This window comes from Coregonus clupeaformis, chromosome 36 (genome assembly GCF_020615455.1).
Source record: "Coregonus clupeaformis isolate EN_2021a chromosome 36, ASM2061545v1, whole genome shotgun sequence".
Lineage (NCBI taxonomy): Eukaryota > Metazoa > Chordata > Actinopteri > Salmoniformes > Salmonidae > Coregonus > Coregonus clupeaformis.
Genome location: NC_059227.1, coordinates 31,299,172 through 31,327,037, shown reverse-complemented (window position 1 = coordinate 31,327,037; position 27,866 = coordinate 31,299,172). Strand labels below are relative to the sequence as shown.

Sequence of the window (27,866 nt, the reverse complement as noted above, 5' to 3'; positions counted from 1 at the left end):
AGGGGGGTGAATTCTTATGATATACACTGTATAAACACACACTACGCTACATACAGTGCATTCGTAAAGTAATCAGACCCCTTGACTTTTTACACATTTTGTTACAGCCTTATTATAAAATTGATAATCGTTTTTTCCCCCTCATCAATCTACACACAATACCCCATAATATCAAAGCAAAAACTGTTTTTTTTTACATGTTTGTAAATGTATTACAAATAAAAAACTGAAATATCACATTTATATAAATATTCAGACCCTTTCCTCAGTACTGTGTTGAAGCACCTTTGGCAGCAATTACAGCCTTGAGTCTTCTTGGGTATGATGCTACAAGCTTAGCACACCTGTATTGGGGAGTTTCTCCCATTCCTCTCTGCAGATCCTCTTAAGCTCTGTCAGGTTGGATGTAGAGCGTCGCTGAATAGTTTTTTTTCAGGTCTCTCCAGAGATATTCAATCGGGTTCAAGTCTGGGCTCTGGCTGGACCACTCAAGGACATTCAGAGACTTGTCCCGAAGCCACTCCTGCGTTGTGTGGGCTGTGTGCCTAGGGTCGTTATCCTGTTGGAAGGTGATTATTCACCCCAGTCTCAGGTCCTGAGCGCTCTGGAGCAGGTTTTCATCAAGGATCTCTCTGTACTTTGCTCCGTTCATCTTTCCCTCGATCCTGACTAGTCTCCCAGTCCCTGTTGCTGAAAAACATCCCCACAGCATGATGCTGCCACCACCATGCTTCACTGTAGGGACGGTGCCAGGTTTCCTCCAGGCGTGACGCTTGGCATTCAGGCCAAAGAGTTCAATCTTGGTTTCATCAGACCAGATAATCTTGTTTCTCATGGTCTGAGTCCTTTAGGTGCCTTTTGGCAAACTCCAAGTGGGCTGTCATGTGCCTTTTACTGAGGAGTGGCTTCCGTCTGGCCACTCTACCATAAAGGCCTGAGTGGTGGAGTGCTGCAGAGATGGTTGTCCTCTGTCAAAAATGTTTTGGTACCCTTTCCCAGATCCATGCCTCGACACAATCCTGTCTCGGAGCACTATGGACAATTCCTTTGACCTCATGGCTTGGTTTTTGCTCTGACATGCACTGTCAACTGTGGGACCTTATATAGACAGGTGTGTGCCTTTCCAATTAATGTCCAATGAATCGAATTTACCACAGGTGGACTCCAATCAAGTTGTAGAAACATCTCAATGATGATCAATGGAAACAGGATGCACCTGAGCTCAATTGAGTCTCATAGCAAAGGGTCTGAATACTTCTGTTAATAAGGTATGTTTTTTTTATACATTTGCAAAAAATATATAAAAAAAAACAGTTTTCACTGTCATTATGGGGTATTGTGTGTAGATTGATGAGGGGGGAAAAATGAATTTAATCAATTTTAGAATAATAATAACAAAATGTGGAAAAAGTCAAGGGGTCTGAATACTTTCCGAATGCACTGTACACTACACACACACTAGATACACCACACATACACTATACTAAATAAACTACACGTTGTGACGTCACGAGAGGCTACACAGCTTTCAGCGGGATTGCTCAAGTAGTGCAAGGAGACAAGGTTCAAACAAAACAAGGATTTTATTATAGGTCTTGGGAAATTAAACGAAAATATAACAAAATTCTGTTCTCTTGTGGCTCTTTAAGGGTTAACAGTTCAGGGCTGTCTCTTCCACATCCAAAATCATAATCCTCACTCGCTCAGATAACTTTTCCCCAGCCTTACTGTAGTCCACGTTGCAGCTAGTGGCCAACCCAGCAAAAAGTCCTTCCAAATGTCTCTCACGTATTTCCACAGGTGCATATATCCAAAGGTGAGTATTTCCCAAAGGTAAGTATCTCCAAATCCTTATATTCCTCATGGAAGTGGACGTGCAGCACTCTTGTCCTCCAGAGAGCCCAGGTTGGAGACTGTGTCTCTTCCCTTCCCAAACCTTCAGCTCATCAGCTCCTCATTTGTTTCAGCTGCGTGGGAAGATTGGCCATAGAGGGGTGGAGTTCCCGACCCTACCAGCAGATGGAGCCATAGCTGTCTGGGTTTGCAGCCACCTCAGGGGATGTAACGTCCTCCAGGACACAGCCTCTCGTGACATCACACATCCCCCTCCTCGGGACCGACGTCCTCGTCGGGGTAAAGGCAGCGAAGAAGGCATCACGCCGGGAGAGGGCGTCCGCATTGCCGTGGTGCTTGCCAGACTGCTCTCTCTTCAACTCCTCCAACTCTAGGACCAGGGACTCAGCCTCCTGTTGTCTCTCCTTGAGTTTCTTACTGAACGCATCAGCCTTGGTTTTAGCAGAGTTTAGCTTCTGTTGAGCAGCTTTCAGTTCCTTCTCTCTCTCTGCCTCCGCATTCTTCATCTTGTTCTCCAACACCTTGTACTTCTCCTCTGCCTTCTTCTGGACCTCCTTACTACTGCGCAGGGTCTCCTCACACTCCTCGATGGTCCTGCGCAGCCTCTCCAGCTCCTCCTGTTGCTTAGGAAGGAGCTCTGTTGGAGTTTAGCCTGGAGGATATCTAACTCTTCTGTCTTCATGTCTAACTGTTGCTTTAACAAACGATACCTCTCAGCGGTCCCCTTCAGACCAGACAGTTCTTTGTCCAGATTATGTAGCTCCGTCTCTGTGTCGGTCTGGGCACCTGCCATCCCTATCCGAGCCCGGGCGGGAGTGAGTAACTCGGAGGATTGCACCGGAGCCTTCCCAGGATGAGTCTTGCCTCTCCGTTCCGAGGTACTCGGGTTATCCTCTCCTGAGACTCTCTCCAGAGTGGGTAAAAGGCTGGGCAGTCTCGTCCAATTAGGACAGGGACGGGGAGGGAATCAACCACCCCCGCCGTCGTGTGTATGGTTCCCCGTGTGCTGGTCATTGTAAGTTCAGTAATGGGGTATTCTCTGGTGTCCCCATGGACACAGGAAACTGGGAGGACTTTCCCCGGGGTCAGACACGTTGGGCCCACCAAATCCTTACGCACCAGGGTGGCCCGGCTACCAGAATCCAGTAAGGCCTCCACATCATGGTGATTCACAGTTACCGGGCAGGTGGGGGGGGTCGATCTGGGCCGCCATCTACGACTCCCAAGAGCGAGGCAAAACGGTGTGTGGGTGCTGAGCTGGAGGACTCCGCAGTGGGCATAGGTTCATCGGCTGGTTTCCCACACTGCCAGGAGATATGTCCCATCTCCCCACACCGGTAACACTGTCGAAGTTTCCCCTCCTGGTGTACTCTTCTTGGACCCGCCTGGTTTCTGGCTCCCCTGGAGCCGGGATAAGTCCTGACGCGGCGGGGTTCGAGACCTTGGGGTCCTTTGGACGGGTTTTCCCATTTGTGGTGGGGCCGCACTCCTGGGGTCTTTCCGGGAAGCATTCAGCATCTCCGCTGTGGCCTGGTACTTTTCCACAGCTTCCACGGTCAGATCAGCCGTGGTCAAGGCCTGTTGACTGATGAACCGTTTTGCCTCATAAGGCAGGGCGCGTGAGGTAACGATCCACCACAACGGCCTCCACCACCGCCGCTGCTGTATTCCTCTGCGGATCCAGCCATTTCCTTGCGATTCGGACAAGTTCATGCATCTGCGCCCGAGGAGGTTGGTCTGGTTGGAAGGTCCAACTGTGAAAGCGCTGGGCCATACCAAACTTTGTGAGTCCATATCTGCTGAGGATCTCAGACTTCAGGGCATCATAGTCAGTAACCTGGTCAGGGCCCAGGTCCCGGACAGCATTCAGCGATTCCCCGGTTAGAAAGGGGGCTAACAGACCAACCCACTGTTGCTTGGGCCAGGCTTCCCTAGTGGCCGTGGCCTCAAATGCATGCAGGTATGCCTCAATGTCATCGGTAGCTCCCATCTTAGATATAAAGTCACTTGCCTTTATTGGGCGGGTATTTTGGACCACCCTCTGTCTCTGCAACTGCAATTCCTCTGCCTTCAGAAGGTTGGCTTTCTTTTGCTCCTCCAAGAGAGCCACGTTTGCTTGCATCTGGGCTTGCTGGCCAGCAACAAGGGCTTTCAATATGTCCTCCATTTCAGTCGGCGGGGAGCCTACGGCCAACTTGGAAAACTGGGTGATCAAAGCCGGTATCCTCCTCTGACATGCACTATTAACGCTTGAGCGTGCCCGCATTCTCCACCATCTGTGACGTCACAGAGGCTACACAGCTTTCAGCGGGATTGCTCAAGTAGTGCAAGGAGACAAGGTTCAAACAAAACAAGGATTTTATTATAGGTCTTGGGAAATTAACGAAAATATAACAAAATTCTGTTCTCTTGTGGCTCTTTAAGGGTTAACAGTTCAGGGATGTCTCTTCCACATCCAAAATCATAATCCTCACTGCGCTCAGATAACTTTTCCCCAGCCTTACTGTAGTCCACGTTGCAGCTAGTGGCCAACCCAGCAAAAAGTCCTTCCAAATGTCTCTCACGTATTTCCACAGGTGCATATATCCAAAGGTGAGTATTTCCCAAAGGTAAGTATCTCCAAATCCTTATATTCCTCATGGAAGTGGACGTGCAGCACTCTTGTCCTCCAGAGAGCCCAGGTTGGAGACTGTGTCTCTTCCCTTCCCAAACCTTCAGCTCATCAGCTCCTCATTTGTTTCAGCTGCGTGGGAAGATTGGCCATAGAGGGGTGGAGTTCCCGACCCTACCAGCAGATGGAGCCATAGCTGTCTGGGTTTGCAGCCACCTCAGGGGGATGTAACGTCCCTCCAGGACACAGCCTCTCGTGACATCACAACGTATTAATACTTATGATATCCACTGTATATACACTACATACAATACAAGTACTGAGATACAGCAGAGTACCAAAACTGTTCACAAAATGAAGACAGTGACACCGTGTTCTGCTTTTGATATACTAGTGTTCATGAGGGAACGACTGGCTGATCTTTTTATAAAATCGATTAAATGAACAAATAGCCGTTTCCCTTTGTCTGGCTTCTCCCTGAAGCCTGACCCTTTTACCATAAATTCAGAGGGTCTTATTCATGTAGATTTTTCTCATTTCCGAAATGTCTAACCAAGGGATTGGCTAACCACGCTTTTGGAATACTGGATAGATTTTCTTTCAGCATTAAAGCCTGTGTGTTCCATCTGAGAAAGGGAGGAAGAAAGGAGGAGGTGGAGAAGGGAGGAAGAAAGGAGGAGGTGGAGAAGGGTGGAAGAAAGGAGGAGGTGGAGAAGGGAGGAAGAAAGGAGGAGGTGGAGAAGGGAGGAAGAAGGGAGGAGGTGGAGAAGGGAGGAAGAAAGGAGGAGGTGGAGAAGGGAGGAGGTGGAGAAGGGAGGAAGAAAGGAGGAGGTGGAGAAGGGAGGAAGAGAGGAGGAGGTGGAGAAGGGAGGAAGAAAGGAAGAGGTGGAGAAGGGAGGAGGTGGAGAAGGGAGGAAGAAAGGAAGAGGTGGAGAAGGGAGGAGGTGGAGAAGGGAGGAAGAAAGGAGGAGGTGGAGAAGGGAGGAAGAAAGGAGGAGGTGGAGAAGGGAGGAAGAAAGGAGGAGGTGGAGAAGGGAGGAGGTGGAGAAGGGAGGAAGAAAGGAGGAGGTGGAGAAGGGAGGAGGTGGAGAAGGGAGGAAGAAAGGAGGAGGGGGAGAAGGGAGGAAGAGAGGAGGAGGTGGAGAAGGGAGGAAGAGAGGAGGAGGTGGAGAAGGGAGGAGGTGGAGAAGGGAGGAAGAAAGGAGGAGGTGGAGAAGGGACATGGGACATGTTTTAGGTGTGTACCAGAACGAAGGACCGATCCCGCATTTGAACAGCCTGGTCATGCTGAAGATGGCCTTAAAGGTAAGCTGAACCTAAAACTGTGGTTAGGGGCAACTTCAGCCTCAAGTATTACAAAGGACCTCTGTGAGGTCATTCTAAAATGTGCCTGAATTAAAACACCACATCCTCTGGAAAATCCAGAAATACAGTAATTTCCTTCTGGATCAGAGGGAGCTTTTCCATTCACAACGAAGGAATTTTGTGTTAACATTGGGACAGAAAGAGTAGGTGGAAAAGTCATGGTGGACTTGGGAGACCTCCTAGCTGAGAGGTTGGAGCAGTGGTCATTTTACAGAATGGCCACATGCTTTGAGGTCGATCATGAGGCATCGGGTCCTCAGCACCCCATAAAGTCTACGGATACTAACAAGTCCATAATGGTAAAGACAGCGCTGCTATGATAATACAGTATACGACTTTAGCGTCCATTAAAAGGTTGAAGGAAACATTTAACGACCATATAGGGCCTATCCACTTCTGTTCTGTAGATCATCTTTTGATTATATCGTATAGTTCCAGTAGACAAGCACATAAACATACATATACCAAAGCAAATAGCGAAACATATAGGTGATGACCGCTTGGTTCTTTTACAATGCAAATGCATATAACATTGCATGAGGACATCACTTTGAACGACGCATCAGCCGGAAAGCACCCTCAGGTTTTGTTTGTGTGACTAGTTGCTTGGTAACTATCATTTCATAACTGAATAAAGGGAAATGTATGCCACAGTTTTATAATATATGCAAATAATTGACCATGACATGACCCATTTTGTTCACTCCACAGGATTTGCGCCCATGTCATCAAATAGTTACATAATGAATGTATGATTATGTCATTGCAAAACAAGAGTGCTTCCCGAGATAAAAATTAAGACAAATTACAGAATTATTACTACACACACTGTGAGGTGTCACACATTCCCAAACGAAATAAGCAACCTAAAATATCAACATTTGCAAACATACGCCAGAACCTCACACCATCACAGCATTAGTGACCTCTAAATAGGATCTGCAGAGATGATGCAATTAAGTAAAGTCCTGCCATTCCAAAAAGCCCAAAACATCTGTCACAAACATTAGGACAACATACTGTAAATCGTATTAGTTTGAACCGCTGGAAAATTTACACTGTAGCTTCCTCAAAACACCAGCAGGCAAACACACAAGACATTCCACAGCTGTTAACAAGGGTCAGAAATAAAATGGGTTTCTGGTGGAAGACTGTTCTCCGACCATAACACATTGCTGCATGTTGACTCCCTGATGAGCCAAGAGGAAACAGGATATGACTCAGAAGGGGAAGATCATTTATTGACATAGTAAGCTGATCAATAAAGCACGTGGTGAGAAAAGCTATGAGAGTAATACGATCCCTTAGTCACAAAGCACAAACAAAATACACACTAGCATACCACTTAATTGCAATGCATTGGGCATGTATTCTAAGTAGTGTGTCAGTATGGACATTGGAACAGAGAATCATAAAATCAGCCTACAAGGAACATGACTGAGCGAATTATAACTTAGTATTTGATCTGAAAAGTCCTGCCTACTTGGAGAACTGGTTATGAACAACTCACTTGCAGTCAGGAACATGGTCACAAACAGTCAATGCGTGATATATGATACCAAGACTTACTAAAAACATCTAGGGCCAGTTTCCCAGACTCTGCCTAACTCCGCCTAGTCCTGAACTAAAAAGCATGAAAGTGCTTCGTAATCCAATATTAGTCTATACCAAAACATGTCAAGGTTTTTTCGAAGTTCTCTTCCAGAATGAAATTGAGTAACGGGAAATCATATCTGTGATGAAGATGAGCCGACATGAAGATCACATGACGAACTCGAAACAGACTGACTTTTCTGTTTGTAATGAAGGACACAACGTTCCCACGAGATTGTCAAGAATCAGGATCCACTCTCCTCATGGGTGTTTACCATTAACGCTCAATTACACCATTGTTAAATCATCCATTCGTGACGAGTGCATGATTAGTATTGCATGTATTCCCCCATTACATTGCTCTGCAAGGCAGTAGATCAGCCTTTGTAGCTTTTACATTACGTTTCCACAATAGAATAACAATAGGATCCATTCCTGTGTTGGGAGTCAAATGGTTAGCGTCATTGCACCATAACCTTGTTGTCAGATCATCATTGCACAATAATCATCCATCTACATTATAAGCGTGTATGTTTGTCATTAGCACATCTTCTGCATGCCAAATCACTGAGTCAGATGAATTGATTGTAATATGTGGAGACGGATCATACAGAAAACAAAAAAAGAGATTGATTTGTTGGTATTTTTTAAATTAAGTTTGATTGAGCTTCGCTTTCTAGCATGCAAAAAGACACACATGGACATACCCACTAACCAGTCCTGGGGCAGTTCTGTGATATATTTGTACAGGACTGTGCCTGAGTTTCTACCTGGGGAAAAAGAATAGACATGGAGTCATGCCAAATTGTATAACTGTAGTATTCATGAGCACTTAGCAAATCAGTAAGCCTAATGTAAAAAAAAGGGATATAACAGCACATTGGTACACATACCCCTATCAAACATGGAGCAACTTGTGACCATCGGTTAGCAGAGCAACACTTAATCAACTCTTACAGCAGCAGTAGCAGAGTTAAGAGCTGGATGTATAGAGAGGAAACAGTGGACCTCCCTCTCTCTCCCCCTCTTGCCCTCTCCCTCTATGCTTAACTCTCCCATTGACTTGTAAAAAAAGAAAAAAAAGAAAAACTTGTCAAGGTCAGGCCTTGTAGTAGGAGCGAAGTCCAGCACCGATACAATTCCCTTTTTCAGGTGCATTCTCCTAGTCCCAGGGCACGCTTTGAAAGAAAACATTTTCAAACCGGTAACGTCGTCTCCAGCCAGCCAGTCAGCCTTAAGAGGCAGTGCCTGGACTTTCACCTACACACAAACACAGCCGTTGGTTGAACAGCTCCCAGTATGGAGCCACACAGGCATTCAAATACACAGGGCTCAATCACATTTAGGATTTATCCCTACTACGAGAGGAAGGAGAGTCTGAGGAACGAAGCGGAGAAACAGATTTCATATTACATTCTTGTCTTACCTTTCGCTGTGGCTGGCAACGCGACATTCTTGGTCCGCAGCTCAAATTGACCGTAAATATCACAGTAGCCACTAGCCAGTAAGCACTAACTATTCGACAATGACATTTATTCTAAAACATCTTACTCTATTGTGTGTAATTTACATTGTTGGACATAAAACTGTAATAGACACCAGGAAATCAGCTCAAAGTTATTTAATTTAAGAAATCTGTTCCCAAGTATTCACACGCATAATAGAGAGACACACGACGTTATCGTATACAAATGTATGCAAGGTTTGAAATGATTATGTTTTAGTCAAACAAATCTTATTGGGCTTCTTGCGGTCAATTTGCAGTCTACAAATGACTTGTAATTATGTTCAGGCCCCCCCTCCCCCCCCCCCAACCATCCGCTCAAGAAAAAAAATTGGCCCACGGCTGAATCTAGTTGATGATCCCTGTCCTATAAGTATGGTCTACTATCTCAACATGTTTAGTTATCATATCAAAATATTGACTTGCGTATCTCAAAAATTGACTTAGTATTTTGAGATACTATTTAAAAAGTGCAACTGTCGGGCGATTGTCGAGCACCACCTCCGAAGGTAGCAGTGGAGACGTGACTAGTTCACCATTTTACATTGCAGTATACAGTATGTGTAGCCGAGGGTCTTTTTGCAAAAAGTCTAGTAAGTGTGAAGACCCTCTTAAACAAAATACTGTATTAAGGTGAACATTCAAACATAGTGACTTTCAATGATTAATAAGGAAACAATCAATCAATGTGTGCATACACGCAAAGGAGACATACTGTACGTCTAGTGTAGAATGAAACACACGTGCACTCAAATCTATCCAAACAATATAAATCAAAATTAAGTCATTTCTCTATGCACACAGACATAAATCTCAACGCAGACACAGTCTCAGGCATGTGGTGACATATTTGAACTAGCGTTTACACGTATAAATCACAGGCTAGTATAAATACAAATCTCACTTCTGTAAACCCCATTCATGTAGACGGGCATGGAGGGAGAATAAACCAACCCATGTTTAGCATTTTAATGGTGAATGATGCTTTCACCTGGAGGGGGGGGGGTCCAGGCTTTCAAAGTCCCACAGTGCATTTTCAAAGGAGATCCAGCTACGACTCCGCTAATACCAGTTGGGATACGACTGTAAACAATCATTATGATTCATATAAATCTTAAAACCAAATAACCTCCGCACCGTTAAAATCTAAGTGCCTTTTTTGAGAAGTGGAACACATCTGGATATGGTTCCCCGACCATTGCTGTGCCGTGAACACACAAATCAACCAGCAGGCGCTTATAAAGCCACGGGACTTAACCGACACTCCGGAGACTGTGGATGCCATGGATACCGGATTTGGTCCCATGGATACAGGCTTTGGTCTCTGCAAACAGCCCACTGGCTTTCTCCAAAGCATCCTAGAGGTCCTGTCTCTTGGGCTTCCTATAAGTAAGGCGAATCTGCAATATCATGCTGACAAGAAATAAATGGAGACTCCATTGATTGCAGCAATCTTAGTGTTGGTGCGGATTCATTCAAAAAGCCCATTATAAATAATGAGTCAGGAAAGTGGAAGTGAATGGCGATCAGAACGAGTGGTGGGTGAAGAAAGATGACGGTAGAACAAAGGTTCTCAGATTTTAAGATTCTTTGCACTATGTCAAGAAGTAGTATCAGGTTTAAAAGCTTGACCTCATTGCTTCCCCCCCTAAAACAACGTAATCCTTGGGAGCATTGTAAGGGAACTAAGACTGAATGTGAACATCGTAAATATGAACAGAGAATACTACCCTCCAACAATTTCCAGAGGCGAGGACTCACCAAACCAGCGGGTTAACCTGCGGTTGAATCCGTTCAGGAGCCGTCTCTCCTCCCAGGCGCTCCGGCGGGTGGCTACCTCCATGCCCGGTCTGAGGGCGACCCCCCAGATTCTGTCCTTGGACCGACCCAGAGTGCTCATGGCTCTCTTTCGCTGCCCACACACTGAGGGCACTGACCCACTGGACTGACCCACTCCAGGCCACTTCATGGGGTACTAAACTTGAGAACCCGCTCGTCTCGACAACTCTTCTTAACAAGGTGCAGTCTTACACAAACCCATGGAGGTAAAGGTACTGAACAGTGTTCCCGGTGGGAGCTTCAGAAACACTCTTCTACAGCTCCACAAGTGGAAGGCAACTGAGGAAGCTACCTGGCCTTGCCGCGCCCACAACACACACACACACACACACTCACGAACACATGCACACGCCCATTTCAACTAGGGAGGGCGTTAGGTGTCAAACGCAAAGTATGACCATAAAAGAAAGAGAGGAAGGGTGGTTGGAAGAAAGGGAGGGAGGGAGGTTAGATTGTGATTACAAGAATGCACAGCATGTAACGTCATCTCCCCTCCCAGCCTTGGCTTCCACTAGAGACTTCTCCCTCCCTCGCCCCCTCCTCACTCTCTCGTTCCACCTTTCCAACGGAGAGGAGGAGTGGTTGCCTAGGGAGGCAGTGTGCCTCGGCTCTCAGAACAATAGCACCCAGTGTCTGAGGAATACTGCTGCACACACACACACTGAGAAAAAGCATCAAATGAGAAAGACATTTTTTAAAAAGCCTTGTGGTGAGGTAGCTACATAGAAATAGAATGAAATTAATTATATTTCTACCCTAATCAGCCGAAGGGTGAGAAGGATTTGGCATCATACTATTATTCTCAAACCATGAGCAGACAAGACCAAGGTTGGTATGAGCTCAATTGAAAAGTGCCAAGGGCAGTACCAGGTGAAATGATCATGAACAATGCCATATCTAACCATAGTGTTTGACAACAATAAGATTAATGCAATGTAGAACATGAGAACAGTCCCTTTACATTCTCTACAGTGACAACTGCAACTTTCATACAGGCCACTGAAGGTGGGCCGTGTGTTAGGTGAGTTTTCCCCATACAGTGTAATGTAAAGCTCTGGAAAAGCACTATGTATCCTAGTCCAGTGCCATTAAGTGTGTATGTGTGTGGTGGGGGGTGGAATACCTAGTCAAATCAAATCAAATTTTATTTGTCACATGCGCCGAATACAACAGGTGTAGACCTTACAGTGAAATGCTTACTTACAACCCCTTAACCAACAATGCAGTTTATCTGCTAAATGACTTAAATGTAAATGTAAGAAAGAATACCAACAAAGAAAATAGCAGTAGCAGTAAAAATAACAATAGCGAGGCTATATACAAGGGGTACCAGTATCGAGTCAATGTGCGGGGGCACCGGTTAGTCGAGATAATTGAGGTAATATGTACATGTAGGTAGAGTTATTAAAGTGACTATGCATAGATAATAAACAGAGAGAAGCGGCAGCGTATAAATAGGGGGGTGGCCATTTGATTAGATGTTCGGGAGTCTTATGGCTCGGGGGTAGAAGCTGTTTAGAAGCCTCTTGGACAATTTTTAGGGCCTTCCTCTGACACCGCCAGGTATAGAGGTCCTGGATGGCAGGAAGCTTGGCCACAGAGATATACTGGGCCGTACGCACTACCCTCCGGTCGGAAGCAGAGCAGTTGCCATACCAGGCAGTGATGCAACCAGTCAGGATGCTCTCGATGGTGCAGCTGTAGAACTTTTTGAGGATCTGAGGACCCATGCCAAATCTTTTCAGTCTCCTTTGGGGGAATAGGTTTTGTCGTGCCCTCTTCATGACTGTCTTTGTGTGCTTGGACCATGTTAGTTTGTTGGTGATGTGGACACCAAGGATCTTGAAGCTCTCAACCTGCTCCACTACAGCTCCGTCGATGAGAATGGGGGCGAGCTCGGTCATCTTCTAATTTTCTCCTTTGTCTTGATCACGTTGAGGGAGAGGTTGTTGTCCTGGCACCACACGGCCAGGTCTCTGACCTCCTCCCTATAGGCTTTCTCGTTGTTGTCGGTGATCAGGCCTACCACTGTTGTGTCATCTGCAAACTGAAATGATGGTGTTGGAGTCGTGCCTGGCCATGCAGTCATGAGTGAACAGGGAGTACAGGAGGGGACTGAGCACGCACCCCTGAGGGGCCCCCGTGTTGAGGATCAACATGGCGGATGTGTTGTTACCTACCCTTACCACCTGGGGGTGGCCCGGCAGAAAGTCCAGGATCCAGTTGCAGAGGGAGGTGTTTAGTCCCAGGGTCCTAAGCTTAGTGATGAGCTTTGAGGGCACTATGGTGTTGAACGCTGAGCTGTAGTCAATGAATAGCATTCTCACATAGGTGTTCCTTTTGTCCATGTGTGAAAGGGCAGTGTGGAGTGCAATAGAGATTGCATCATCTGTGGATCTGTTGGGGCGGTATGCAAATTGGAGTGGGTCTAGGGTTTCTGGGATAATGGTGTTGATGTGAGCCATGACCAGCATTTCAAAGCACTTCATGGCTACAGACGTGAGTGCTACGGGTCGGTAGTCATTTAGGCAGGTTACCTTAGTGTTCTTGGGCACAGGGACTATGGTGGTCTGCTTGAAACATGTTGGTATTACAGACTCAGACAGGGAGAGGTTGAAAATGTCAGTTAAGAGACTTGCCAGTTGGTCAGCGCATGCTCGGAGTACACGTCCTGGTAATCCGTCTGGCCCTGCGGCCTTCTGAATGTTGACCTGTTTAAAAGGTCTTACTCACATTGGCTACGGAGAGCGTGATCACACAGTCATCCGGAACAGCTGATGCTCTCATGCATGTTTCAGTGTTACTTGCCTCGAAGCGAGCATAGAATTAATTTAGCTCGTCTGGTAGGCTCGTGTCACTGGGCAGCTCGCGGCTGTGCTTCCCTTTGTAGTCTGTAATAGTTTGCAAGCCCTGCCACATCCGACGAGCGTCAGAGCCAGTGTAGTACGATTCAATCTTAGTCCTGTATTGACTCTTTGCCTGTTTGATGGTTCGTCGGAGGGCATAGCGGGATTTCTTATAAGCGTCCGGGTTAGAGTTCCGCTCCTTGAAAGCGGATGTTACCTGTAATCCATGTTATGGCCATATACATTGATGAGTGCGGTCTTAGTGCCAGCATCGGTTTGTGGTGGTAAATAGACAGCTACGAAGAATATAGATGAAAACTCTGTTGGTAGATAGTGTGGTCTACAGCTTATCATGAGATACTCTACCTCAGGCGAGCAAAACCTTGAGACTTCCTTAGATATCGTGCACCAGCTGTTGTTTACAAATATACATAGACCACCACACTTTGTCTTACCAGAGGCTGCGGTTCTATCCTGCCGATACAGTGTATAACCCGCCAGCTGTATGTTATTCATGTCTTCGTTCAGCCACGACTTGGTGAAATATAAGATATTACCGTTTTTAATGTCCCATTGGTAGGATATACATGCCTGTAGTTTGTCCACTTTATTATCAAGCGATTGTAAATTGGCCAATAGTATCGAAGGCAGATTAGCCACTCGTCGCCGGCACCTTTCCAGGCACCGCGATATCTCATTTTCTTTCTACTGCGAATGACAGGGATGAGGGCCCTGTCGGGTGTCTGTAGCAAATCCCTCTCGTCCGACTCATTAAATAAAAAATATTTGTCCAGTTCAAGGTGACTAATCACTGTTCTGATGTCCAGAAGCTATTTTCGGTCATAAGAGACAGTAGCAGCAACACTATGTACAAAATAAGTTACAAACAACGCGAAAAATAAATAAATAAATAGCACGGTTGGTTAAGAGTCCATAAAACGGCAGCCATCCCCTAAGGCGCCATTGTTACATCAGTTGCACAACTGAATGCATTCAACAGGAATGTGACTTCCGCTTTTAATGCCGTTCTGCCCTTGAGCAAGGCAGTGAACCCCCAACAACAGCAGCTCTCCGGTGTGTTACTGTGCTGACTCACAACCTCACCTTGGCATGTCATGGCACGGCAGAGATGTGGGCAGTGCAGTGGTGCCCACCTCTCTTTGTTACTCATAACACATCCTTTCCAACTCCTATTCCATTTCAATACTTTCAGCTTTAGAAGACCATGCCCTTTTCTGTGTGTGGGGTCAGAGGAAGCCGTGGACCCAGTGCTCTTTCCCTACAGAGCTTGTCGGTTTGAAGTCCGTCCTTATTTCTCTCTGACCTATGAGCGGCTTTGAAGTGGCAGGAAATCCTTGGGAATGTGAAATGGCACAGGCTGCGTGTGGGCATGGAGGGGGTCACTGCCTGATGTGTGCGAGTTGTGTTTGTTTGACTCATTCGGTAAAGGCACACACTCAAACAGCCGGCGCTGCTAAATTGATGCCGCCTAAAAATATGATTACAAATAATACACTGCTCAAAATAATAAAGGGAACACTAAAATAACACATCCTAGATCTGAATGAATGAAATCATCTTATTCAATACTTAGTTGAATGTGCTGACAACAAAATCACACAAAAATTATCAATGGAAATCAAATGTATCAACCCATGGAGGTCTGGATTTGGAATCACCCTCAAAATTAAAGTGGAAAACCACACTACAGGCTGATCCAACTTTGATGTAATGGCCTTAAAACAAGTCAAAATGAGGCTCAGTAGTGTGTGTGGCCTCCACGTGCCTGTATGACCTCCCTACAACGCTTGGGCATGCTCCTGATGAGGTGGCGGATGGTCTCCTGAGGGATCTCCTCCCAGACCTGGACTAAAGCATCCGCCAACTCCTGGACAGTCTGTGGTGCAACGTGGCGTTGGTGGATGGAGCGAGACATGATGTCCCAGATGTGCTCAATTGGATTCAGGTCTGGGGAACGGGCGGGCCAGTCCATAGCATCAATGCCTTCCTCTTGCAGGAACTGCTGACACACTCCAGCCACATGAGGTCTAGCATTGTCTTGCATTAGGAGGAACCCAGGGCCAACCACACCAGCATATGGTCTCACAAGGGGTCTGAGGATCTCATCTCGGTACCTAATGGCAGGCAGGCTACCTCTGGCGAGCACATGGAGGGCTGTGCGGCCCCCCAAAGAAATGCCACCCACACCATGACTGACCCACCGCCAAACCGGTCATGCTGGAGGATGTTGCAGGCAGCAGAATGTTCTCCACGGCGTCTCCAGACTCTGTCACGTCTGTCACATGTGCTCAGTGTGAACCTGCTTTCATCTGTGAAGAGCACAGGGCGCCAGTGGCGAATTTGCCAATCTTGGTGTTCTCTGGCAAATGCCAAACGTCCTGCACGGTGTTGGGCTGTAAGCACAACCCCCACCTGTGGACGTCGGGCCCTCATACCACCCTCATGGAGTTTGTTTCTGACCGTTTGAGCAGACACATGCACATTTGTGGCCTGCTGGAGGTCATTTTGCAGGGCTCTGGCAGTGCTCCTCCTGCTCCTCCTTGCACAAAGGCAGAGGTAGCAGTTCTGCTGCTGGGTTGTTGCCCTCCTACGGCCTCCTCCACATCTCCTGATGTACTGGCCTGTCTCCTGGTAGCGCCTCCATGCTCTGGACACTACTCTGACAGACACAGCAAACCTTCTTGCCACAGCTCGCATTGATGTGCCATCCTGGATGAGCTGCACTACCTGAGCCACTTGCGTGGGTTGTAGACTCCGTCTCATGCTACCACTAGAGTGAAAGCACCACCAGCATTCAAAAGTGACCAAAACATCAGCCAGGAAGCATAGGAACTGAGAAGTGGTCTGTGGTCACCACCTGCAAAACCAGTCCTTTATTGGAGGTGTCTTGCTAATTGCCTATAATTTCCACCTGTTTTCTATTCCATTTGCACAACAGCATGTGAAATGTATTGTCAATCAGTGTTGCTTCCTAAGTGGACAGTTTGATTTATTTTTTTATATTTTTTTTCACAGAAGTGTGATTGACTTGGAGTTACATTGTGTTGTTTAAGTGTTCCCTTTATTTTTTTGAGCAGTGTATATTATAATTTTCGGGATGGTAAAATGTTTTCAGTGTAAACTTAAATGACTAAAACCAGATGTAAGTATGTATGTAGAAAACATAATGGATCTATATGTTTTTAAATAAGATCATCTTTGAGAACTAACAATCTCCACCCCAAAAAACGACCCAGTCAAGGAGAATCTAAAATTCAAAAAAATGGCATGGCATGGTGACCCATTGATGTTGTTATAATGTATGAGTCACTCCAATAGCAGAAGAACACAGCATAAGCCATGGCAAAATGTGTAGAATTGCAGGAAATTAGCTTTAAAACTGTAAAATGTTCTCTCCACCCCATGCCATGGGAAAATATGCAAAATTGCAGGAAATATGCTTTAACCCTTTACTCTCATACCCGTATACAGGTTGAAAATTGCAGATGATAAACAGCTAAATTGGAACGCCGTGGCCGTTCAGTAACATTCTATACATGTCAGAGCTCTGGCTCTGCGCTTCACAGCGCTGTATGGGTTTTTGACCGAAAGCCGTTCAGAATTTGATTTCCTCACTCGACAAAACGTTGCCCCCATCCCTCCCGCTAAATTAGGCAACTTGTGCAAATGTTTTGTTGTTCCGAGTGAGGGAAATGCTGTAAATTAAGAGGACTATGTATTTTGAAAGATGAGACGTTGAAGATTATAATAAATACCGCTTTGATGTCATACAAGCAAGCCAAACAGTCCAAATGTGCACTTCACATTTCCATAGCATAAAACTCATATACAGTGTCAACCTTTATGATCACTATGTTTGATGTAGTTACAAGACGACAAGGTGTCATACCCTGGACAGAACGAGCCTATGCAAGTTAGTCCTCTCACTCAAACCCTTGTCATTTTTTTGTCTTATTTCATTATCAACAAATGCAGCAAAATGTAAATGTAAAATAATATCAACAGTGTACTGTTTGGATTCAGTCTTGTGAACTGTTGCGTACTCACTTTTGGTGTAATAATTTCCACATAATCTCCTAACTGTTCCCTTTCAATTGCTACCATGGTTATGCATATGCATTTCATACTGTATTTCTTCTGTAAGAAACATTTACATTTAGCCCCATCCATATAGGCCAATTCCCATGAGTGTAAAGGGTTAAAACAGCAAAATGTTGTCTCTGCGGCCAATAAGAGTGCTCCGGAAAAAAAGACGACACAAATATAAATGTATTCTTTCAATGCTAATTGCAGTAAATCGACTACTGGGCATGCCTTGCCAGTTTCACTTAACCAGCGTGGGCATTTGGGATTATCCTTAGATGGCATTGCTGAGAAGGGTAGATGACGTCAGTGCCCATTGAAAGCCTAATTCATTTAAAGTCAGCTTTGGAAATCAGATAAGTGACTCTAAAGAGAGCCCAAATGGTTCATCTTTAAAGGGCAATTCCACCACTTTTCAACCTCATATTCATTATCTCCAGCACTATACCAGTGTCTACATATGTGAAAATGGCACGTTTCTATGATTCGTGGTTAAAAATATACGAAAAATGCTTCTCTTTGGCATCACAGGGTAGGATTAAAAGTAAGAAAAACGGTGACTTCAAAACCTGCAACTAGTTTCTAGCCAGAGGGAGGGTCTTTCTTTCTCCCCACATCCCCGCGACTCTCGTAGTGTTTGAAAATCACTGTTTTAATTTTTTTTTTACTTTTGATGATGTCATCAGGTAGAAGAAAAATAATCTACAAGACGTAGAAATGCGCCGTTTTCACATATGTAGACACTGGTATTGGAGATTATATAAAGATGGCGCCGTACTGTATGGCTGCCGTTTTGCAAACTCCAACCCAACTTTGCTATTATGTGATGCTTTTGTTGTTTCTTTTTACTCTATTTTCACCAGATGTATCCGCTATTATTTCTTACAACCGACAAGAACTATTGAACATCAGAGAACCAGTAATATACACCAATTCCAGCTTCTACTTCGACTCATCTGCCCTGGGCTCTCTCTGTAATTCCAACCCAATTTTCGGGCTACCCAAGAGGAAACGCCGGCGGAAACTCCAACTGGTGTGCTAATGCCAGTGCGGTGAAAGTGTCGACCCACTGTTCACCCGTCTTGGAATACCTGATGGCCAAATGCCGACCCGTCTACGGCCCAAGGGAGTTTTCAGCTGTTATTGTGTCTGCTGTATACATTCCACCTCAGGACAATAAAAATAACAAGCTGGCACTTAACTAACTGTATAAGGCTATAAACAAGCAGGAAAACCTACACCCAGAGGCTGTCTTTCTGGTGCTGGCGATTTTTAATTAAGCATTACTAAGACACGTGATGCCCAACTTTGATCAACATGTCTCCAACGCCACTAGGGGCGATAAAGTCCTAGACCACTGCTATTCTACCCACAAGCAAGCATACAAGGCCCTCCCTCGTCCGCCATTCGGCAAATCAGATCATGACTCCGTACTCTTGCTTCCTGTTTACAAGCAGAAGCTGAAACAGGAAGTACCCGCGTTTCGCTCCGTTGAGACATGGTCACCAGAATCAGAGGTCATGCTACAGGACTGCTTTGCTAGCTCTGATTGGAATATGTTGAGACTGCCGATAACGTTGACGAGCTAACAACCTCAGCTTCATTAGGAAATGCATCGCCGACTTTGTACCGACGGTGTGGGTTTGCTGCTTCCCAAATCAAAAGCCCTGGATTAACACAGAGGTTGGCGCTAAACTAAAGAACAGGGCTACCGCACACAGAGCTATCGTAGACAACCCTGATGCTACAGTCCATTATGGATTACAAAAGGAAGACCCAACCGTGATCTGCCCAACGATGCCTCTCTACCAGATGAACTCAATGCATTTTATGCACACTTTGAGAACAAAGCATTTTATGCACGCTTGACCCACTCCAATTTGCATACCGCCCCAACAGATCCATAGACGACGCAATCTCAATTGCTCTCCACACTGCCCTCACCCACCTAGATAAGAGGAATACCAATGTGAGAGTGCTGTTCATTCACTACAGCTTAGCGTTCAACACCATTGTCCCCTCCAAGCTCGTCACCAAGCTTAGGACTCTGGGTCTGAACACCTCCCTCTGGAACTGGATCCTGGACTTCCTGACGGTCCGGCCCCAGGTGGTGAGGGTAGGCAACATCACCTCCACCACGTTGACCCTCAACACGGGGGCCCCTCAGGGGTGTGTGCTTAGTCCCCTCCTATAATCCCGGTTCATCCACGACTGTGTGGCCACGCACAACTCCAATACCATCATCAAGTTCGCTGACGACACGTCGTGGTAGGCCTGATCACCGGCAACGAGGAGTCAACATACAGAGAGGAGGTCCGTGACCTGGCAGTGTGGTGCCAGAGCAACAACATCTCCCTCAACGTCAGCAAGACCAAGGAGCTGATCGTGGACACACCCAGCCGTGAAGAAAGCGCAACAGTGCCTCTTCCCCCTCAGGAGGTTGAAAAAGTTTGGCATGGGCCCTCAAATCCTCAAAAGGTTCTACAGCTGTACCATTGAGAGCATATTGACTGGCTGGTATCACTGCTTGGTATGGCAACAGCACCACCCTAAATCGCATGGCGCTATAGAGGGTGGTGAGGACAGCCCAGTACATAACTGGGGCCGAGCTCCCTGCCATCCAGGACCTCTATATCAAGCGGTGTGAAAAGAAGGCACGGAAAATCGTCAAAGACCCCAACCACCCAAGCCATAGACTATTTTCTCTGCTGTCGCACGGCAAGAGGTACCGGTGCATCAAGTCTGACACCAACAGGCTCTTGAACAGCTTCTATCCCCAAGCAATAAGACTGATAAATAGCTAACAAAATAGCTACACAGACTTAACCTTGTATCTTTATTTTAATCTTTGCACTGTCTCTATCACACTCACAGGGCCCTGCACACTCACATACACTGTCACTCCAACACACACACACACAAACACTCACTCCATCATTTTCTCACTCACACATAATATGCACTGACTCTACATACACGCACACACACTCACATGCAAGCTGCTGCTACTCTGTTTATCTTATATCCTGATGCCTAGTCCCCTTACCCCTATACATATCTACCCCCATCACTCCAGTATCCCTGCACATTGTAAATATGGTACTGGAACTGACCCTGTATATAGTCACCTTACCCCTATACATATCTACCCCCATCACTCCAGTATCCCTGCACATTGTAAATACAGAATTTGAAGTGACTTTTTAAATATTTCCTGTATATAGTATGCTTACTTACTTAATTGTGTATTTCATATTTCCTATTCTTATTTCTCGTGTGTGTTTTTTATTGTTATTGATTATAGCATTGTTGGGTTTTGAGTTTGCAAGAAAGGCATTTCACTGTACTTGTGCATGTGACATTAAAACTTTAAACTAGATTACAAAAATTAAGTTGGAAAGTGGTGGAATTGCCCTATAAAAGGTAACAGCTTTTGTTAGTATGTTTTTCGAACATGGGCAATGAATAGATTTACAAAAATAGAATGTGCTTGCAAATGAAAGTGGACACGAAAATAGACAAACAGCATAAGTTTGGGCGTATACAAACACGCACAAAGCCCACAGATAGACACAGCAGTCCTGAACTATGTATTGCACAACGTCCAAAACTCTATCAAGTGTTCTGGGGTTCACTGGCTCTTATCAAATCACTTCTTCAGTAAAAAAGGAATTTCTCATCACACTGACTGACACATAGGTATTCAGAGTAGAGGAGGAATCTGCTTTTAAACCGCACCTGTATTTCCTGTCAAAACATATAGCTATAATTAAAACCTGTATTTCCTGTCAATAACTATATCTATAATTAAAACCTGTATTTCCTGTCAATAACTATATCTATAATTAAAACCTGTATTTCCTGTCAACACATATAGCTATAATTAAAACCCAACACGAAATACATGAAAAGGAAGCTAGGGTTGCAACATTCCTGGAAACGCTAACAAACTTCCCAGCTTTACCAGCAATCCCATTTGGAGAACTCCCGGAATCAGGAGGGAATAAACAGGGAGGGAATCCTCCAACTGGGAAGGAATTTGGGGAAAGTCTCCAGGATTTGGCAACCCTAAAAAAGGTAGCCATTGTTAGCCTGGAATCAAATGTTCTGGGAATGGAGTGTTCTCTACAGGTGTTGTGACAGACGAGACCAGAGGGGTGGTGGCAGCTGGTTGATAGACAGCTGCTTTGGGAAGCAGGGAAAACATGGATTCTGACAACTGTATGTTTCTATGGAGAAACAGCACAACAGTGCAGGTCCATTCTGTAGAGCAGCGGTTCCTACCAGATTTGTTTACTGTACCACCAACTGAATTTTGCTTTGCCCAGAGCTCCCCTGAAGTACCTCCTCATGTGCATTTTACCAGTAAGCCTATGATCTCATGAGTCTTCTCAAGTACCAACTGTGGATAGGCCAAGTACTCCCAGGGATCCTAGCTGTACAGTATCATAATCACAATATATACAAGCTCTTGGACAATAACAATATACATTGTGGTATTTTTGCCATTTAGTGAAGAGTATACAGACAAAGATGGTAACACTTATGTCATCGCATTTTTCATGTTGTCGTACCGCCTGCCCCCATACTAAAGAAAAAGCAGCGATGCCCTTTTGTGAGGGCGCTTGTTTATCCCATGGCTGGGTTTTCTGTCTTGGGCAGAAGCATAATGCCGGTCTGTTTGGGAAACACAAGGGTTCTCTTGAGGGGGTTTGCCTGGTGCGCCACAACGAGAACAAAAGATCACCAAATCAGAGAATAGGACAACACAGTCCGTTCCACTGGAGCGCTTCCTCCCTAGCCTGGTCCCAGATCTGGTTATTCTGTAGAGCCAACTCTTATGACATTGATCACTAGAGTTGGCAAGACTGATCTGGGACCAGGCTACTTCTTATTCCCTCCACCCTCTAATATGGCTATTGTTAACAAGCAAACGATATGCAAAGTGGATCTGGATTAACGTGCAGGGGATCACTCATGTGGTGTATGGTTGGTTTTGTATCACCGTCAGCACCTTCAATTGTGGTCTTGAAAAGTTCAAGGTAAATGGAAAGGTGCTGCTTACCCAGAATAAGTGGAAAGAGTAAAATCACATGATGAGTTATGTCTCGTTGAACAATTGGTCATGATTTATGTACTCATTCCTTTCCCGAGAACGAGTCATTCAGCTTGAGCTTAATATCGGAAGTTTCCTAATTGGCTGATGTGTAGTGACCTTTCTGGTGCAGACTAGCTACCATGGCAACACCCAGGTGGGCGCTAGCTACAGGGTGGTGGACGAGGTGAGTTACAGCGTAAAGTACTGTAGAAATTAAATCCGGTATCGTTATTATAACCACACAAAAGAACACCTGCAAGACAGTTTTCACATTTCGGTATTCTAACACGCCGAGAGGGATTGTGCAAGATGAACTCCTTGTGTCCAGGGAACGCACAAATATTTGATTAATTTGTGGGCTGCGGACGTGGCAGAATAACTGAGATTCCAGTCAGGAGTCATTCCAAACTCCTTACTGTAATTCTGTAAATTCCTGGTGAGTGTCTGTCTCTAGGGGTGTTAAGTAAAGTGGATGTCTGGTGTGAAATAAGCAGTGGTGTAAAGTGCTTAAGTAAAAATACTTTAAAGTACTATTTAAGTAGTTTTTTGGTATCTGTACTTTACTATTTATTACATTTACTTCACTACATTCCTAAATAAAATAATGTACTTTTTACTCCATACATTTTTCCTGACACTCAAAAGGTACTTGTTACATTTTGCATGGCTAGCAGGACAGGAAAATGGTCCAATACTGCCTCTGATCTGGCGGACTCACTAAACACAAATGCTTCGTTTGTAAATTATGTCTGAGTGTTGGAGTGTGCACATGGCTATCCGTAAATTAAAAAAAAACATAACAAAAAAATAAAATGGTGCAGTCTGGTTTGCTTAATATAAGGAATTTGACATTTATTTTTGATACTTAAGTATATTTAAAACCAAATAATTTTACTCAAATAGTACTACTTTACTGGGTGACTGACTTTTACTTGAGTCATTTTCTACTAAGGCATCTTTACTTTTACTCAAGAAAGACAATTGGGTACTTTTTCCACCACTGGAAACACCGCAGCCTGCCCCGTCCTCTGCCTCTCTTAGTGACTCCCTCCAGACAATATGCCCTCACTACGGAGGTAAAGCACAGCAACTGGGGCTGAGCTTTATCCAAGCCTCTCTGGGGCTTGTGTGGGCAGCTAGAGATGTGCTTCTCTGGAGTGTTATGTTACACACTTAAAACAATAAATGACTTGTGCAGAGTGTTTCATGGCAGACTGGTGTGTGTGTGTATGTACATTTACATTATTTAGCAGACGCTCTTATCCAGAGCGACTTACAAATTGGTGCATTCAACTTATGATAGCCAGTGGGACAACCACTTTTCTTTTTTTTTCTTTTTATGGGGGGGAGGGGCGGGTAGAAGGATTACTTTATACTATTCCAGGTATTCCTTAAAGAGGTAGGGTATCAAGTGTCTCCGGAAGGTAGTCAGTGACTCCGCTGTCCTGGCGTCGTGGGGGAGCTTGTTCCACCATTGGGGTGCCAGAGCAGAAAATAGTTTTGACTGGGCTGAGCGGGAACTGTGCTTCCGTAGAGGTAGGGGGGCTAGCAGGCCAGAGGTGGATGAACGTAGTGCCCTCGTTTGGGTGTAGGGTCTGATCAGAGCCTGAAGGTAAGGAGGTGCCGTTCCCCTCACAGCTCCGTAGGCAAGCACCATGGTCTTGTAGTAGATGCGATGTATCTACATACATTGGGGGAAAAAAGTATTTAGTCAGCCACCAATTGTGCAAGTTCTCCCACTTAAAAAGATGAGAGAGGCCTGTAATTTTCATCATAGGTACACGTCAACTATGACAGACAAATTGAGGGAAAAAAATCCAGAAAATCACATTGTAGGATTTTTAATGAATTTATTTGCAAATTATGGTGGAAAATAAGTATTCGGTCACCTACAAACAAGCAAGATTTCTGGCTCTCACAGACCTGAAACTTCTTCTTTAAGAGGCTCCTCTGTCCTCCACTCGTTACCTGTATTAATGGCACCTGTTTGAACTTGTTATCAGTATAAAAGACACCTGTCCACAACCGCAAACAGTCACACTCCAAACTCCACTATGGCCAAGACCAAAGAGCTGTCAAAGGACACCAGAAACAACATTGTAGACCTGCACCAGGCTGGGAAGACTGAATCTGCAATAGGTAAGCAGCTTGGTTTGAAGAAATCAACTGTGGGAGCAATTATTAGGAAATGGAAGACATACAAGACCACTGATAATCTCCCTCGATCTGGGGCTCCACGCAAGATCTCACCCCGTGGGGTCAAAATGATCACAAGAACGGTGAGCAAAAATCCCAGAACCACACGGGGGACCTAGTGAATGACCTGCAGAGAGCTGGGACCAAAGTAACAAAGCCTACCATCAGTAACACACTACGCCGCCAGGGACTCAAATCCTGCAGTGCGAGACGTGTCCCCCCTGCTTAAGCCAGTACATGTCCAGGCCCGTCTGAAGTTTGCTAGAGTGCATTTGGATGATCCAGAAGAGGATTGGGAGAATGTCATATGGTCAGATGAAACCAAAATAGAACTTTTTGGTAAAAACTCAACTCGTCGTGTTTGGAGGACAAAGAATGCTGAGTTGCATCCAAAGAACACCATACCTACTGTGAAGCATGGGGGTGGAAACATCATGCTTTGGGGCTGTTTTTCTGCAAAGGGACCAGGACGACTGATCCGTGTAAAGGAAAGAATGAATGGGGCCATGTATCGTGAGATTTTGAGTGAAAACCTCCTTCCATCAGCAAGGGCATTGAAGATGAAACGTGGCTGGGTCTTTCAGCATGACAATGATCCCAAACACACCGCCCGGCCAACGAAGGAGAAGCATTTCAAGGTCCTGGAGTGGCCTAGCCAGTCTCCAGATCTCAACCCCATAGAAAATCTTTGGAGGGAGTTGAAAGTCCGTGTTGCCCAGCGACAGCCCCAAAACATCACTGCTCTAGAGGAGATCTGCATGGAGGAATGGGCCAAAATACCAGCAACAGTGTGTGAAAACCTTGTCAAGACTTACAGAAAACGTTTGACCTGTGTCATTGCCAACAAAGGGTATATAACAAAGTATTGAGAAACTTTTGTTATTGACCAAATACTTATTTTCCACCATAATTTGCAAATAAATTAATAAAAAATCCTACAATGTGATTTTCTGGAGAAAAAAAATCTCATTTTGTCTGTCATAGTTGACGTGTACCTATGATGAAAATTACAGGCCTCTCATCTTTTTAAGTGGGAGAACTTGCACAATTGGTGGCTGACTAAATACTTTTTTTCCCCCCACTGTATGTATGCATGCATGTATGTATGTATGTATGTATGTATGTATGTATGTATGTATGTATGTATGTATGTATGCATGCATGTATGCATGTATGTATGTATGTATGTATGTATGTATGTATGTATGTATGTATGTATGTATGTATGTATGTATGTATGTATGTATGTATGTATGTATGTATGTATGTAAACCAAGTTCATTGATAAAGTCGGTGCCTCAGTTCAACACCTCTTATAAAAGACCCATCACGTGGGTCGTTAAAATCCTCACAATTTGCATTTATAGTTTGTTTTGAGGCAACCAAACATGGGGAGTAAATTACCCATAATGAGGATTACCATTGGGAATTAGGAATGCCATTGCCATTTTGCATCTCGGAATTTACAGGGTTCTTTCCCCAAGTAACAAATTACGACAAAAGGCACAGTACAGTACTCAACTGATGCAAAAAGTTCAAAATGTCCTTGATCATTACCAGTAAAACGGGGAAATCTTTCTTTTCATGCAGAGAGTGGTTATGACCACTGCCTGCGCTGCCCTGTGTGTGGGCTTATTTTATTTGTGTGTAAAAAGGCCTATAAATCTCCACCTCTAAATCCTTAATTATGACAATGACGTACGCATGGGAGTATTGTAATCCAGATGCACTAGAATGGCCAGCTGGGTAATTTGCGTGCTTACTAAATGAGTGAGTGACTATTTGGGGATTATAACTGAGTCATCCTCCTTTGCGTTCTTAATACCAATCCGCCCTCCCACTACAACTACAACAGATAAAACACAAATGTGCTGGAGTGGCCTTTCATTGTTAAAGGTCCAATGCAGCCATTTTTATCTCAATTTCAAATAATTTCTGGGTAACAATTAAGTACCTTAATGTGATTGTTTTCAATAGAAATTGTCAAAAAGTAACAAAAATAGCTTCTTAGCAAATAGCAATTTCTAATTGGTCTAATTGGGGAGGGGCAAACTGAAAACTAGCTGTTATTGGCAGAGAGGTTTGGAAGTCTTTCTTATTGGTCTATTATTGGTCTATTGGTGATGTCATAATGGAAGGCCAAAACTCCATCCCACCAAAACAGGCTAAAATTTCAGGTAGTCTTTTCAAACAGCTCTTACACTAAAAGGGCATCATCATAATTTTCAAAGTATTATTCCAACCTCATAGTATGGAAGTATATATAAAACACAGGAAAATCGCGTTTTTGACTGCACTGGGCCTTTAAGGGAAATCTCCTGACCATCTGTGGTAATGTGCTTACAATGCTACCGTTCACACAACAAGAGTGCAGCATCAATGCAATTTTGTCCTCGCAGCCCGGCTAGATTATGAAGATATACTGTAGAACGAGGTTAATGCAACGGTTACGTAAAATGTGAGTTAGAGTCTACTACATTGTTAAAAACCTAACCATTACCTCATCAAAAAATAATGGTTCTGATAAAGTAATTAACAGTCTTTGGAACAGACCTTCCAAATGGTAACTACAGAATAGTAAACAAAGGAGTCCAGTTTTCCACACAAATATAGAGTACCAAAGAGAATGTTGTTGTTTTAACGTGTTTCCATTTTTCCTGCATCAGATGGATACAGGATTAGACAACCTATTAGATAATGTATGGTTTTAAACTTAATGTACATGTGTCAGACCACCGTGTGACCCAAAACAACTACTGATGAAAACACACACAAAATACGTAGCCTGAGTGCCAATCTGTTTACGCTTTCATGCCAACTCCTCATCACTCATTTTCAAATAAAATCAAATTTTAT

At 44.7% G+C, this 27,866-nt stretch overlaps 1 protein-coding gene across 2 annotated transcripts in view; it reads right to left on the bottom strand.

Annotated features, from left to right (window-relative positions):
- Window positions 1–27,866, bottom strand: part of LOC121552524 (pleckstrin homology domain-containing family G member 3) — a 117,050-nt gene that overhangs the window by 38,954 nt on the left and 50,230 nt on the right. Inside the window, exon 1 of one of the 2 annotated variants that reach the window (XM_041865479.2) lies at window positions 10,689–10,991. The exons of the other annotated variant lie outside the window; for it this stretch is intronic. Coding sequence (XP_041721413.2) covers window positions 10,689–10,896 — 208 coding nt within the window. The 5' untranslated portion in view covers window positions 10,897–10,991. Of the gene's footprint in view, window positions 1–10,688; window positions 10,992–27,866 lie in introns of those variants that run through there. 2 annotated transcript variants of the gene reach the window in all.